Source organism: Mus caroli, chromosome 13 (genome assembly GCF_900094665.2).
Source record: "Mus caroli chromosome 13, CAROLI_EIJ_v1.1, whole genome shotgun sequence".
In the NCBI taxonomy this organism is placed as follows: Eukaryota; Metazoa; Chordata; class Mammalia; order Rodentia; family Muridae; genus Mus; species Mus caroli.
This window is the reverse complement of record NC_034582.1, coordinates 93,632,960-93,647,706: the sequence shown is the minus strand read 5'-3', so window position 1 is coordinate 93,647,706 and position 14,747 is coordinate 93,632,960. Positions and strand designations below refer to the sequence as shown.

At 40.9% G+C, this 14,747-nt stretch overlaps 2 protein-coding genes across 6 annotated transcripts in view; both read left to right on the top strand.

The window, feature by feature from the left end:
- Bdp1 (B double prime 1, subunit of RNA polymerase III transcription initiation factor IIIB) overlaps positions 1-8,528 on the top strand; it is an 87,746-nt gene extending 79,218 nt beyond the window's left edge. For 3 of the 4 annotated variants that reach the window (XM_029468188.1, XM_021180075.2, XM_029468189.1), the window contains exons 37-39: positions 410-668; positions 2,207-2,462; positions 5,838-8,528. In XM_029468188.1, the coding sequence (XP_029324048.1) occupies positions 410-668; positions 2,207-2,462; positions 5,838-5,969 (647 nt within the window). In that variant the 3' untranslated portion in view covers positions 5,970-8,528. The remainder of the gene's footprint in view (positions 1-409; positions 669-2,206; positions 2,463-5,837) is intronic. The other variant, XM_029468190.1, reaches the window with a different exon arrangement.
- Positions 8,529-10,800: 2,272 nt separating this feature from the next.
- Mccc2 (methylcrotonoyl-CoA carboxylase 2) overlaps positions 10,801-14,747 on the top strand; it is a 69,733-nt gene continuing 65,786 nt past the window's right edge. For both annotated transcript variants that reach the window (XM_029468370.1, XM_021180108.2), the window contains exon 1: positions 10,801-11,036. In XM_029468370.1, coding sequence (XP_029324230.1) covers positions 10,908-11,036 — 129 coding nt within the window. In that variant the 5' untranslated portion in view covers positions 10,801-10,907. The remainder of the gene's footprint in view (positions 11,037-14,747) is intronic.

Here is a 14,747-nt window from a genome sequence, read left to right as displayed (position 1 = left end):
GTCACATGCGCCTGTTTTGGCAATCTCCCTCATCAAGTCCCTTTTCTTGATATATCATCATTCGTCCGTCCGTCTGTCTGTCTCTGCCTCTCTCCCCCCGTCTATCCACCCTCTCCCTCTCCTTCCCCCTCTCCAGGGTCTCACTCTATAGGACTCTCTGTATAGCCAGGCTGGCCTTAAACTCATAAAGCAATCTTTTTGTTTAATCTTTTGGGTGCTAGGATTACAGGCTTATACCACCGTTACCTGTTCTAATAAATAGTTTCTAATAGTCTACTCCACTGACTATATTAGACTGGTTTTGTTAAGCTGGATTTGTTATAGAACACCATGGGTTTCTCCTTCTTATACTCATATTCGACTCTTTTTTAAATATTTTAAATCTCCTCTCTGTTTTTTCTCTTTGAAGCAGAGTCTTGTATGGGACAAGGCATTTCCCCTACCTCAGAGAGCACACATGCAACCTCAAAACCTCAGAAGGAGCACAGTGAGCCAACTGATACAGGACCATCTGGATCTCTTGATGAACTCAAAGACGCATGTGTAGAAAACAGGGCTCAATTGCCTCAGAGTGAGATAGTATCTGATAAAGAAGAGAAAACGGAGCCTGCTTCCAATTCTGAACAGAGAGACAGCGTGACATCCTCTTCAAAACCCCCTCTGACCAGGTATTATTAGAGACTCTGTAGTGACTGTCTCTCTGCCCCTAGGTAAGGAGAAACAATATGCAGCAGCTCAATAAAGGATGAAACCCAGTGCCAAGTTGTTTTCTAGATGTAGCCTCCATCGGTTATGCAAAGGGAAGACAGTTTAGCCCAAGACAGACAGAAAGTCCAGGTATACATTCTGTATGACTAGAGCTTAGCTCTACTGAAACTGACTGTCAGACAGCAGATCCTAGATATTTGCACTTCCAGTCTGTTTGGGGCTATTATTTTGATGAGTACACATTGTGTTGTATGAAACAAACATGTAGCTGAGATGAGACAACATAGAGTTGCTGTCATGTGACTCTGGAAGTTGTTCTATTCATTTTCCAAATAGTGTGTCATTTTGTTTCCTTATGGCTTTTAGTATAGTTTCTCTTTAGGTCTATACCTACTGCTGCCACACTGTTTTCATTGTACAAAGAAAGAAGTCTTTAGGGTAATTAGTAATTACTGTTCTCAGCTGCATTGGCAGCTTTAACCTGCTAGGTTGAGGATACAGGCACGAGCTTTCACTAAAGGGAAAAAACATGGATGTCTTTAAAAGACTTATTTCAAGCTGAGCATGATGGAACTTACCTTTAATCTTAGCACTAAGCAGGTAGATCTCTGTGAGTTTGTGGCCAGCCTTGAACAGGTTACATAGTGAGTTCTAGGACAGCAAGAGCCTACATAGTGAGACCTAGTCTTGAAAAAACAAACAAATATTGGCTGGATGCTGGCACAGGCCTTTCCAGCACCTGGGAGGCAGAGGCAGGCGGATTTCTGAGTCCAAGGCAGCCTGGTCTACAGAGTGAGTTTCAGGACAGCCAGGACTACACAGAGAAACCCTGCCTTGAACAAACCAAACCCAAAACCAAACCCCAACAACACCAAAGCTCATCCAGACCATTCTTTGGCTTCAGGGCTGTGTGAGTTCTGCTGCTGCAGCACAGAAGCAGCTGCACGGTGGTCTCGGCGTGTTTCGAAAAACTCACAGTCACAGTGCATTTGACTCAAGTCTTACCTATTTCAGATTCAGAATTCTATTTTGATAATGTTCCTCAGGTAATTCATGTGCACTTTTAAGCTTAAACAACCTTGCCTGTGTCACAGACATTCATCATAGTGTAGTGTTATCAGTATTTGGTAAAATATACCACTTTAGCATTAATAGAAATAAAATTATATTAAGAATATGTCTTTTTCTTTGTTGTAGTTTTATTAAGCACAACCTTCACTATGTATTTCTGCCTGGCTTTGGATTAAAAGACCCACCTGCCTCTGCCTCTTGAGTCCTGGAATTAAAGGCGTGTACCACCATGCCTGACAAAAGAATGTACCTTGCAGAGTGGGGTAACACAAGCCTGATAACCACAGCATAGCATTGCTCAGGAGGCTGAGTCAGGGAGACCTTAGATACATATAGAAAGGCCTCCTATCAAATCAGCAACAGAAGGGATGCATGTGTGTCTGTGTGATACCTGTACATATTGAAATCTTTGTGTTCTCATTTCTAGACCTGGCAGAAGGCCTTTGGGATTTTTATCATTACTATGTCCAAAAAATAGTTTGGAATCTGATGAAGTGACTCAAACCCATAGTAAGAAGCGCCTAAAACCTCAGATACCTGTATCACGGCGAAATTTGAGAAAACCTAATCTGCCTAATACAAGCCAGAAAAAAAACCAAGACTCTTCAGCCCCACTCCCATCACCAAGCGTCGCTGCTCCTCTGTCTGACAATGCTGGAAGTCCTGAGAGTTCAGCAGCTCAGGTGTGTGAGCACTGTTGCATTTTATTGTGTATGAGATACATCTATCATCTGAACGAGGGAAGAAAAAGCAAGTTTATTTTCAGTTGGATGTCAGAAACTATTTTAGTACAACTTCTTTTTCCCACAAAAATGCTCCTAATTTAGTATAAGCTAATGAAATAGCCAGAAATGGGACACTAAGTTGCAGTTCCTTCAGTCCAGCCCTCTGACCCATAGAAGCAAAATGAAGCACTACTGTAGTGTTATCTGTCTTGGGAAAAAGTCCTGACTAATAAAAATTCAAAGCATAAAACTAGAATTTGTATATTATTTCTATGTGTCCTAAATCTGTCTAATGACAAGTCTAGGATGAAAAACAAATCTGTGCTCCTCTACTTACTGACTTATCACTGCTAAAATATTACTATTACTTCCACAGTGCTGGGGATTTAACTTGGGGCTTCATGCATTCTAGGAAAATGCCTTCCCCGTGAGCTGCCTTGTCAGCATTAGCTTTGTTGTCAGGGATACTACAGCGTGCTAGTAGCTGTTGGCAGTGTGAGCACGGCATATGAGTGTCTCAGAATCAGCAAGCTCCTTTGCATCGTCCATCTTTTAACAGTCTATTCATGAAGTCTGTCATTTCAGAAATTGAAGTACACTTTTAAGATTAGGACTCTTCCACTGCTAACACAGTATCAGCTTACCTAAGCATTCATTCAGGAAGTTTTATGTCACTAATTTGTTGATTTTTCTGGTAGTTTGTTTTACTTACTTTTACTTTTATTATTTTGAGGTGACATTTCATTTTATAGGTTGAGCTATCTTACAGAATTGAATGTATAGCTCAGGTTGGCCCTGGAAATTCTGATCTTTGTATCTATGTCTGACTCTAGGACCTCATTACTTGTTGTTGCAAAATAGTATTCTGTGGAATGGATGTATCACAGTGTGGGTTTTGTTTGTTTTTATTTGAAACAGGAATTTTAAGACTGGCCTATAACTCACTATGTAGACCAGGCTATCCTTGAACTGAGATCTGCCTGTCAGCTGGAATTAAAGACTCAGTTTCTTTTATTCAGTTACCCTGTAGAAGGACCTCTCCATTCTTCTAAAGTTTTTTACCATTGTGAGCAGAGGTGATGTGGACATTTATGTATGTCCACATAGAAACATATATTTTTATTTTTTAGTGATAAGTGTCTAAAAGTATTCTCATTGTTGATTTTTATTATCTTACACAAAAATCTCAATAATAAAGCTTAATCCTCTTGACTCAGTCATCTGAATGTTGGGATTTCAGGCTTGTGCTACCATATGTCAGCCTGTCTGTAATAACTACATGGTATCCCATTATTGTGTCGTGCTGATAGTAATACTGATTTTATATTATAAGCATGTAGGTTGTTCCTAATTATGTGCTGTACCAAATAACACAGTAATAGTTGTCTTATAAATAGATCATTTTATCATTTTATCTGTTCATCTTTAGACTTAATAGACATTTATAGAACAATATAGAATACAAACATTTGTTCTATTAGTAGATAGAGTTAGAAGTCAAAAGAAGGATGAGTGCTTGCTCTTTTGATAGCCTCTGCCTGCTCTGTCTTCACAGCGCTGTGGCAGTTACTGTGCATTAGTAGCTACAACACCACTGCATCCTCTGCTTCTAAGCCAGCACACACACTCTTCTTTTGGATCATGGTCTTGCTTCTTAACCCCATCTGGCTTTAGCTGGAATCCAAGGGTTTAACATATAGAGATGTCCCCCATACTCATTCATTCTCCAGCCTTTATGAGCAGCACACACTCGTATTGTGTGCTGTTGGACTTGTGTGTGAGTCATTCATTCTCTTATCTGGGTATTTGACTTAAAAGAAACTTGTCTTTATTTTCATAGAGATTTGTAGACTATCTTAAGACTATTAAGGGAAAGGTACATTTTATAATATAGGTTGCAATATTTTTCTGTACACTATATTTTTATTTTGTTTTTGCTTTTGCCATGCAGCTATATTTTAGTTTTGTGTAGGTAAATTTGTCAAAAGCATTTTGCCTTCAGATTTTGTAATCATTTCAAATGATGTCCCTTTCCTCAATCTAAGAGATAAAAATATCTTTCTATGGTTTGTTACAGTAGTTTTTTGTTGTAGTTGTTGTTGTTTTGAGACAGGGTTTCTCTGTGTGAGACCAGGCTGGCCTCAGACTCATAGAGATTCACCTGCCTTTGCCTCCCAAGTGCTGGAATTAAAGATGTGCACCACAATTTTAAAATCATATTTTAATTCTCATAGCCCCCCCTCCTCCCCAGAGCCCCCAACGTATCTTCCTCCCAATTCTTTTTTTTTTTTTTTTTTTTAAGATTTATTTATTTATTATATGTAAGTACACTGTAGCTGTCTTCAGACACTCCAGAAGAGGGCGCCAGATCTCGTTGCGGATGGTTGTGAGCCACCATGTGGTTGCTGGGATTTGAACTCTGGACCTTCGGAAGAGCAGTCGGGTGCTCTTACCCACTGAGCCATCTCACCAGCCCTCCTCCCAATTCTTTATCATGACTTTATTTTACTTCATAACCCCCTGAATCCATTTAGTTCTGCCCATCTAAAGAACTGACTTTTGGAGACTGAAGAGCGCTTATAGCTTTTGCAGAGGGCCCAGGTTGGTCCCAGCATCCACAAAGTGGTTCACAACTGTCTAACCGTGGTGCACATAAAATCATGCAGGCATACATACATATGCATGGATTATTTAGAAAATTCAATCTCTCTTCACACATCTATTTCATTGGTATTTGTATGTGTTCATATATTAGTATTGTGCTGTTTTATGGTTTTTAAAAAAGATTTGTAGATATGTTAATCTTTGATTTTTGAACATCAATTCTCACTCTAGCAATTAAAATGTTTTAGTTGCAGACTTAACAGTGATTTAGTTCTGTATATTTAAATTTGTTTTTCTGAGAATCAGGATGAGGTAATCATACTGTCATTTACTTAATAATGGGTATTAAAAATTTAGTTTGCTTCTACTTTTTTTCTCATGTGTCTATGTTTTCACCCGTGGGTGGCACATGTGTGTAGAGGCCTGAGGTAGACCTTGGGGGCATCATGCCTGCCTAGCATTTCTGTGGGTTCTGAGTATCCAAACTGTCAGCTTCCTGCTTGGGCAGCAAGTGTTGTAATCACTGAGCGGTGCTCTCTCCCCTAGACTGTGTTACAAAAGCCACCTTATTAGTAAGTATTAAAGCTCATCTTGCCTAGGGATTGGGTCACTTTGTTTTCCTTTTTGCTAATTGAGCCCAAGGTCTTATGTCAGCTAGGAAGGCACTGTATCATCCCCAGTAGCAAGATCTAAACAGTATATTACATTTCAGCTTTCTTATCTTCCTAGGTTTCTTCTGATCAGCCCTTGCTAAAAGAAGAGTGTAAAAATGGGCCCAAAGGAGCACCTGAGGAAGAGGTGACCCCAGTGTCAGAGTTTGTCTTCAGTGACATCTTCATTGAAGTGGATGAGACACAATAAAGCTCTCTTCTGGGGCCCCTTCTTTTTACTTTCTACTTTTGTAATGAGTTTGAGATGTCCAGCGACCCTGACTTTACCCAAGCAGAAAAGCACCACTGTCTGTTTTGATTTAGGTCAATTTTGAATATTTATTGAGCTTCATTTGAAGCTTTTATAATCAGTGGGAAACATTTCTTTCTAATTGACCCTGCATTGGAAATATCAAGCAATTAAGACTGGTCTCACTGACAGGCATTGTAGCTTGTTTACATCTGATGTCCTCTGTGCTGAGCGCACCTGGACTTGAGAACTGTGTGCACGCACATCTGGATAAATCATAGTGCTGACATACGGGGAGCTTGGTTGTGCTTAACATTTGCTGACCTTCTTTTCTAAAGGTGGCTGTGTTTTGTTTCTGTATTTTGTTTGTTTGGTTTTTTTTTTTTTTCTTTCATTTTTCTTTTTCTTGAGGGTGATCGGTTGCCTGTAAGAATAGGAAAGCAAAGTGTGAAACTCCGCTTTGGTATGGTAAAGTTAAAACTTTTCTATCATCATCTATTTGACTGGAAAAAAAAAATGTGTATTTTTCTAATTCATGGTGATGTAACATTAGTCCTGATTGAAGATCTAGTATTTAAACTTGCTATTTATAAAGTCGGCACATCAAAGAGATTTATTTTTAAATTTTTTATTTAAAATACATCCCAATTTAATTATTTTCACTCATCAAATTTGGGTAAAGAAAGCATTAACAAATAATTTGTCTCATTTTCCTCTTTACTTTAAAAGCTATTTTAAAATGTCATAATTAAAAATGTTTAGGTAGTGTTCATATTTTGAATACTTTTCTCACACTTTAGTATACTGAATTTGTACTGTGAATATTTTTTGCTTTTCTTATTCTAATCTCAGGATTTTCATTGGAAGAAAAAAATTAACATAAAGGACAAATTGTCCTATATAATTGATCTTTTTTACACACACACACCCTTAAAAAAAGGTTTAGTGATAGCTATTTTCCCTATTAAATTCTGTTCACAGGACATGTGGGCTTTCGGCCACAGAGCATGAATCTGATGTTAAAGCAGAAAATAAGACAGGAAGACTTAGCAAAGCCAGTGAGGGCCTCATGATGAACTTGGGTGTTTTTAATTTTGAGTCTTATGATTTATGTGTCTTGTTTTCCCCTGGTTCAAATTAAATGCTTCAAAGAGCAAATGTATTCAACTTTATTATAAAACCTTGTAGATTGATACATAGAAGTTTTTCCATAAAACATTCTTTTTGAACTGTGTAGCCCAAGTGGTCCTGGTAGCAGCTGCTCGGCGGATGCTAAGTAGAAGAGCGAGGTTGACAGGACTTTAGCTTAGACCTCACACATTAGGCCGTAGTTTTCTTTTTCTCACAGGGCTTCATGTGTCCAACACTGGCCTTGCACTCTATGTAGGTGAGGGTGTTCTTCAACTTGGGAGAACAGGAGTGTACCACCTTGCCCACTTTTATGCTGTGCTGGGAGTAGAAGCCACCTTCCCAAGTGCTAGGCAAACACTGTACCACGAGTTTTCCCAGCCCTAGACTAGAGTGAATACAAATCCAAAGCTGCTGGTGTCTGTCTGTAGGAGCTGTTTGCAGGATGTGCCTAAGATTCAAAAACTGTGTTCAGTGTATTATGAAATGAGCAATACTTCAGTTGGAAAATATTTTTACATCTAGGTAATATTTGTTTTTCATATTGATAAAATGTTGATCACTTTTTAAGTTTCTAAGCAAACAAGGGTTGAACTCAATAAGTCTAGAGTGCTGATTCATTGAACTTACTGTGAGCATGTTTCTTGTTCTGTGGCTTAGAGTAAAATGTATAGTTTAATGTCTGTTATAAAGGATGATCTATAAGTTAGATGGAAATTCTCAAAAGTATGCATCTATTTCGTGTGACTAATGTCACAAAATCATGGAGGTAATTCACATTGCTATATAAATGTCTTCTTGTTAGCTTTAAAAAGTCATGGTCTGTACAGTTTGTTTGTTTTTGTAAATGTTACTTGGGTTAGATCACCGAGACTAAACTATTATTTATCCCTGTATAATATTTATTTTTTTAACCTCTGTCTCATTTATATGTAATAAACTGATTTTATGGAAGATGTAATTTATTGTATAAAGACTACCGGAGCATTTGTTGTGTAGAGAATCAAGTCGGTCAACAAATTGTCCCGCTGCCCCTGGACAAGCCGGTGTTGGGAAGAGAAATACAATCAGTGTGCTTAGCTTTAAGGTGGGAAGATTTGTGATGGTGGAAAGATGTTGCAAGGAATTTGTTATAGAAATCTTCAAGGAGATGTATGAAAGGGCTTTACCTTCTCTTGACTGTTTTCCTCTGGTCACTTACATCTTAGCAGGTGGCCCAGGCAAGACATAGATGCAAATATTAATACCCAGTGTTTACCACCATTATTCAAATGCAGGTGACCATGTATAATACCTTGCTTGAAGTTTTTGACAAAGAAGCAATATCTTGTCATTTGTAAATTTTCTTGTTCTAAAGAAAGCAGTAATGTTCTGTAGATAAAAATTATGTAAATAAAAGTTATTTTATACCATTCTTGTTTTGTCCTTTTCAAACAAAGGCATTAATGATGCTAATGTTCAGTTAATTGGTTTCTGTTTTCAATTATCGCCTATACTTTAAAAATATAGTATCGCCAGATATGGTGGCTCAAGCCTGTAATCCCAGAATCTACATGCAAAGGCAGGAAGAGTGTGAATGGACAGAATCTACATGCAAAGGCAGGAGGAGTGTGAATGGGGGGTAGTGAATCCCTATCTCCAAAAAAAGAAAAGAAAGGAGAGAGGGGAGAGAATGAGGGAGGGAGAGAGAGAGAGAGAGAGAGAGAGAGAGAGAAACATCCATAGTATAGTATAGCTGAAAGAATTATGTTTGAAGTTTTGTGTCCTTTCACCCTTTAATGAGTTTTTATATATAACAATGCAAGGTCGTTTGTTCCTTCCTCCCCTACACACAAGCTTTGTTTTCTATATAAGGAAAGAAATTGAAGCTTTAGTCTCAGGAATAAAAAAAAAAAAAAACATTTTGACTTCTATGCTTTTAAGCCACCCTCTCACAAGCATGGGTCAGGTGATGCCGTTTGTCAAGCCAAGTCGGCAGTTTGTAAGACCTCAGCCTTTCCTGGCCTCTGGGCAACTGCACTCACATGTGCATATGTGTGTACAGTCCCTCGGGCATACACATCATTAAAAGTACACTTTAACACCCTAACAGTTCAATCCCAAGTATTCAGCCTAACCTACAAACATGGGCACCATTACACAGACTCAGCAGCTTGCATCGTGTAGTTATTCCCACATGTGTATATATTTAAGGAATAAGCCATGAATTTGAGAGGCAGCTGGATACCAGTGGGAACTCTCGGGATGGGTAGGAGGGTCAAAGGTAAACAGTTTTAACTAAGTGAAAAGCAGAGGAAACATTTTGGGCACTTTTGCATAGTCCATGCTGCCTGCACACTCACTGTGTAGCCCGGGATAAGGTTGAGCTGCTGATCCTCTTAATTGACCTTTTGAGAGCTGGAGTTGCTAGGAAATTAGCCTCGGTGCCAGGAATAAATGTTTCGTTCAGCTCAAATGCTCTGCTTTGGTTTATTTTCTTTTACATGGCTTGGATGCTGTGTGAATCTTTATTTTATTTTATTTTCCACATTACAAGATCTTATTTGGGGTCAGCTTGTAGCAAGATAGAATGCTTATGTCATATGGTGAACTCACTTTGATTTGACTTAGGTCTTCGTTTCTCTTAGATTTTAAAAAAGCTTTCCATTTCTGGAGCTCGGGAGGGCTCAGTGGGTAAAAGGACTGGGTTGAGCAGGGGCAGAAGGATCAGTGGTTTCTAGCTGCACACCTCGCTGCAAGTTCCTTGGTCTCAACGGAATAAGGCAGAGTCATGGCCGGATACTGACATTCTCCTGCTTCCATGTGTCCATGTGTGCTCCGGTACACACAATTCTAGGCAAGCGTTCTACCACTCAGCCCAACACTATTTGTATGATGACAATGTCTTCAATATTCATGTTCAAACAGTTGGTTTCAGACAATGTCTCATTTTGTTGCCCACCCTAGCCTCTAAATTCTTCACTTAGTAAGTAGTCTGTGGGCTTCACTTAGTAAGCTACAGAAACTTTGACAAGCCTTCTATCAATTGGTTTACCATAGTTTTCTGTGGGTCGGGCTTCTTTCTTGAAGCTGCAGAGTACTAGAGTCCATGGTCCCCAAGGGAGACAGAGCTGAGCGACCAAGCCTGGCTCCCATCTTAGTTATCTTGTGGTTCTACCCAATCTGGCTTTTATTCGGGGGCTATTATCCTACAGCACCTTTACTCCTAGGGCACAGCCGACCCTCTTTTTAGCCTGTTCATCTTTCTGATGTTCCTGACGCTTTTACTTTGCTCATGCTGTAGTAACACGTAAGTGTTCAATAAAGTGTGTGAATCAAAACAAAACACTAAGGCACTTCGCAGAGCGTTTTTAATCCTTATTGGTGTGAAGATCCCAGTACTGATGTCTACAATCTATCATATTCTAAAAATGATCAGGTGTGCTGAAGCTCTGCAGTGCATGGGCTAGAGGCGTGTGCATGCTTGTGACAAACGCTTCGGCAGGACAGCAGCCACTTAATCGGTTCGCTCTACTTGGCCCAGTGCTCCTGGGCTCGCGATGGAACCTGGACTCGCGCAGCTGCTCTTCTGCGCCTCATTGGCGGAGTAGAGAGGCGTGGTGCGCAGCGCCGACCAATTGGAGGTGGCCTGTGATGGCACGTGTGCGGGGCTGGCCTAGGAGTTGATGGACCAGGGCTGGTGCTGCAAGGACTCTGGAGGAGCAGCCGCCCGGAGCTGCAGAACCGAGCTGCAGGGCCGCTCTCTTTCTCTTTTGGGTGCTTGCCATCGCCATGTGGGGCGCGCTGAGGTCAGCTCTGCGGCCGTGCAGTCGGGCCGCTGTACCCCGGCAGCGTGCCTATCACGGGGACTCGGTGGCCCGACTGGGCACCCAGCCTGACTCGGCCTCCTCCACCTACCAGGTAGGTTGAGCAAGCGTCCTGGAGGCCCGTTCGCCTCCCTGCCCGGGAGTCATCGGAGGCCAGAGGGTGGGCATGCTTGGATCTCTGCTGTTCTTTCCTTTACAGCTTCAGGCCTCATTCTGGGACTCAATAGGGTCCTGTGAAGTTTGCAGAAGGAAGTCGTTCCAGTGAGATTTTAGTTCACTTTTAGGACTGGTACTGGCATTTTGTGTCACTGAAGTCAGTGGTTCTCAAAACCCCACAAAGCATTGTCGCTTGGACAACTTACAAATGCCTGAGACCGGTTTGGTAACTTTGTAATCACTAAGTTGTCCTCGTGTTTGCATGGCTAGGTATATTCTTTAGCGGTCTTGTGGCAGCCACCTTTAGGAACTACCATAGCACGATAGTTTACACTCTTCCGCTTAATAGTTATATTAGCAATACACAGCTCACAATGTCTTTACATAGCTTTTCTTGGGATTGAGGGGCTTCCCCTGGCCAAAGAAGCAACTCAGAATGAAGTATCAAAGCTGGAAAATTTAAATCTGTTTCATGGCTTCTCAGCCTCTACAGATAACATCTGAATTATTCATAGAACCAGCAGTTATTTGCCAGGGAAGCAGTTAACTTAGTTAAACACTAAGTTGTTTGTGCGGTATTTTAAGTATTTGGCCTGGATGTGTAGGGATGAAAGTCATGTGGGGCTGGGGAACGTTAACTAGAAATCAGATAGCTGCTGTGCGGCCATGTGGTAAGAGGTGTCCTAGCCCTGAAGGGCTGAAAGCACCTAAAGCACACAGAGCAGAAGCAGGTGGATCTTTGTGAGGTTCATTCAGTCCACCTTGATCAACAAAGCCAGTTCCTGGACAGCCAGAGTTACAAAATAACTTCTCAAAAAAACCTACCACCACCACTACAACAAAATACAACTACTAGATACTAATTGTACAAAATAATACACTTCACTATATGTACATACATGACTCTCTTATCTCCTCTCCACTCTTTTGCTGTCTCCTTTCCTCTTTCCAAATAGTCCTTATACTTTCATGTCCCTAAACTGTACATCTAACCTAGATTCTGCATGTGAGAGAAAATGTGGTATTTGTTTCCCTGCCTTCCTACTGTGATGATCTCTAGTTCCAACCATTTCCTTGAACATAGCTATTTTATTATTTTTAGAACTATCTTGTTTAGTTTTGACAGTTTCATACACAAATACAATGTATCTTTTTTGTCTGTTTTGAGGCAGGAATTTTTTTTTTTTCCTGCGTAGCCCTGGCTGTCCTGGCTTTGTAGATCAGCTCTGTAGACCAAGCTGAGCATGGTCATCACCTGCCTCTGCTTCTGTGGTTTAAGGCGTGTGCTACCACGCCCAGCTGGTGTGTCTTCATGTTATCTGTCCCCAGTTCCCCTTCCCAGGCTCCCTAGACACTTCCCAATGTGTCCCTCCCTCCCACCTACCTTCCTATATCCTTCTAATACCTTTTAATACCGCCTTAAAAACTAGCTGAGTCCTATTGTTGCTACTTGCTACAATGTTTACTGATCGTTGGCTTGATCTTGTGCGGGTCTTGTTCAGGTAGCCACAACTGCAGTGAATTCATGAGCACAATAGCTATGTCACATCCAGAGGACAGCACTCCTCCCCAGCCTTTGGCTCTTCCAGTATTTCCACTCCCTCTTACATCATGTTCCCTAAGCCTGTGTGTGTGTGTGTGTGTGTGTGTGTGTATGTGCATGAGAGTATGTGTGTGTGTGTGCGTGCGTGTGTGTGTGTGTGTGTGTGTGTGTGGTGTAACTATCTCATTTTAAGACTGAGCACCTCACAGTTGCTCATCCTCGGCACTTTGATAGTTATCAATCTCTCCATTAGCTGCTATCCACTCCATAGAGAAGCTTAGCGGACAGAGGTTTAGAGCAGCACTAATATACGTGTATAAACATACTTTTCAGATTGTTTGACAGGTCCATTCATCAGAACAGCAGTAGTAGGATTCTCCCCTAGAGCCCTTGACCTCCCAAGCCAAGAGCTTTGATCGGGCTTACAGTACCAGACATGAATTCCAGTTTATGGACTAGACCTCAAACTCCAACCTGAACATGGTGGTTGTCACCTAACAGCCATTGCACCATTGCACCAGTGGGCATAGCTTACCTAGGAAGTTGTTATTGCAACATACAGGGCCCAGCACTGAGTAAGGCCATTGATTTCTTAAGGGACCTGTACAACATTTCTGGTACCGTGAAAACTAGCCACTGGGTCAGCTCCAACTGGATTTTTCTAGATCATGCAATCAAAGTATTAAATATAGATACATTAAACTTAGGATATTAAAGTGTAAACTAGGCATGGTTGTACATACAGTTCTAGCAGTCAGGCGGTTGAGATGGGAGTACCTGTTGAGAGTAGGAGTTTGAGGTCAGCCAAGGCAACATAATGAGACTTTGTTTCAAAATTAAGTGCCAAGGTTAGAGAGATGGCTCAGTGGTTAAAGGCACTTGCCACTGAGCCTGTTGATCTGAGTTTCATATCTGGGACTCAGATGGTGGGAGGAGTTTCGTGAGAGTTAGGAATTGATGTTGGAGTGGAAGGAGAGAAATGAGTCATTCAGTATTAGAGTTTCTTACTCCAAAAAGTATAGTGAGGTAAATGGTAGAGCTCTTGATATAGACTGAGACTGAGTTTGGTAGATGGGAGAGATGGTATGTCATGTTGGGTTTGTTTGAATCGTCTATGTTATGATGCGCTTGGTGGCAAACATCAGTCAGTCACAACAGCAGATACTGACTTCTTTCTCCCCTCATCTGTTGGTGACTTTGGGTCAGCTATTAGGAGTTATCAAAGGGCAAAATGATGGCAGTTTAGTCTAAATATCTTAATTGACTTTATTTACTTGTGACTCTTGAAGCAGAGACCATTTCTTTTTCTTTTTCTTTTTTCTTTTTCCTTTTCTTTTCTTTTCTTTTTTCTTTTTTTTTTTTGGCTACCTTTACATAGACTATTTTTTCTTCTTCTTTTTCCCCCGAGACAGGGTTTCTCTGTATAGCTCTGGCTGTCCTGGAACTCACTTTGTAGACCAGGCTGGCCTCGAACTCAGAAATTCGCCTGCCTCTGCCTCCCAAGTGCTGGGATTAAAGGCGTGCACTACCACCACCCGGCTTTTCTTCTTTTTCACTTGTGTGAAATGCTTGTGTGTGTGTCCTTAGATATAAAACAAGTCATAGACCGTGTAAATTGAGATACTTTAACATTTTATTTTTATATGTACGAGTGTTTGCCTACCTGTATTTACATGCACTGTGTGTATATGCTTGGTGTCTGTGGACGCCAGAAGAGGGCTTTAGAGTCTCTGGAACTGGAATTATAGTTGTGAGCCTCTGTGTGGCTTCTAAGGATTGAATCGGTGTCCTCTGAGAGAACAGCAAGTGCTCTTGACTACTGAGTCATCTTACTCCTTCCTTACTTTAAAAAAGAGTTGTTGTTTTTTTAATGTAGAGTCTCATAATATGACCAAACTTGTTTCCTTTCTCCCACCTCAGCCACCTGAGTTCCAAGGTTCCAGACATACGTCATCGCTCCCAGCTCTGAACCATATATTTACATTTGTATTTATTTTGTTGTGTAGCTCGTTTTTGTGAGAGGCAGGATCTCGATGTACTGCTCCGCAGACTGATTCTGAACTCTGTAGGCTCAAGCAATCCTCCTGCCTCAGTGCCTCCTGTGAG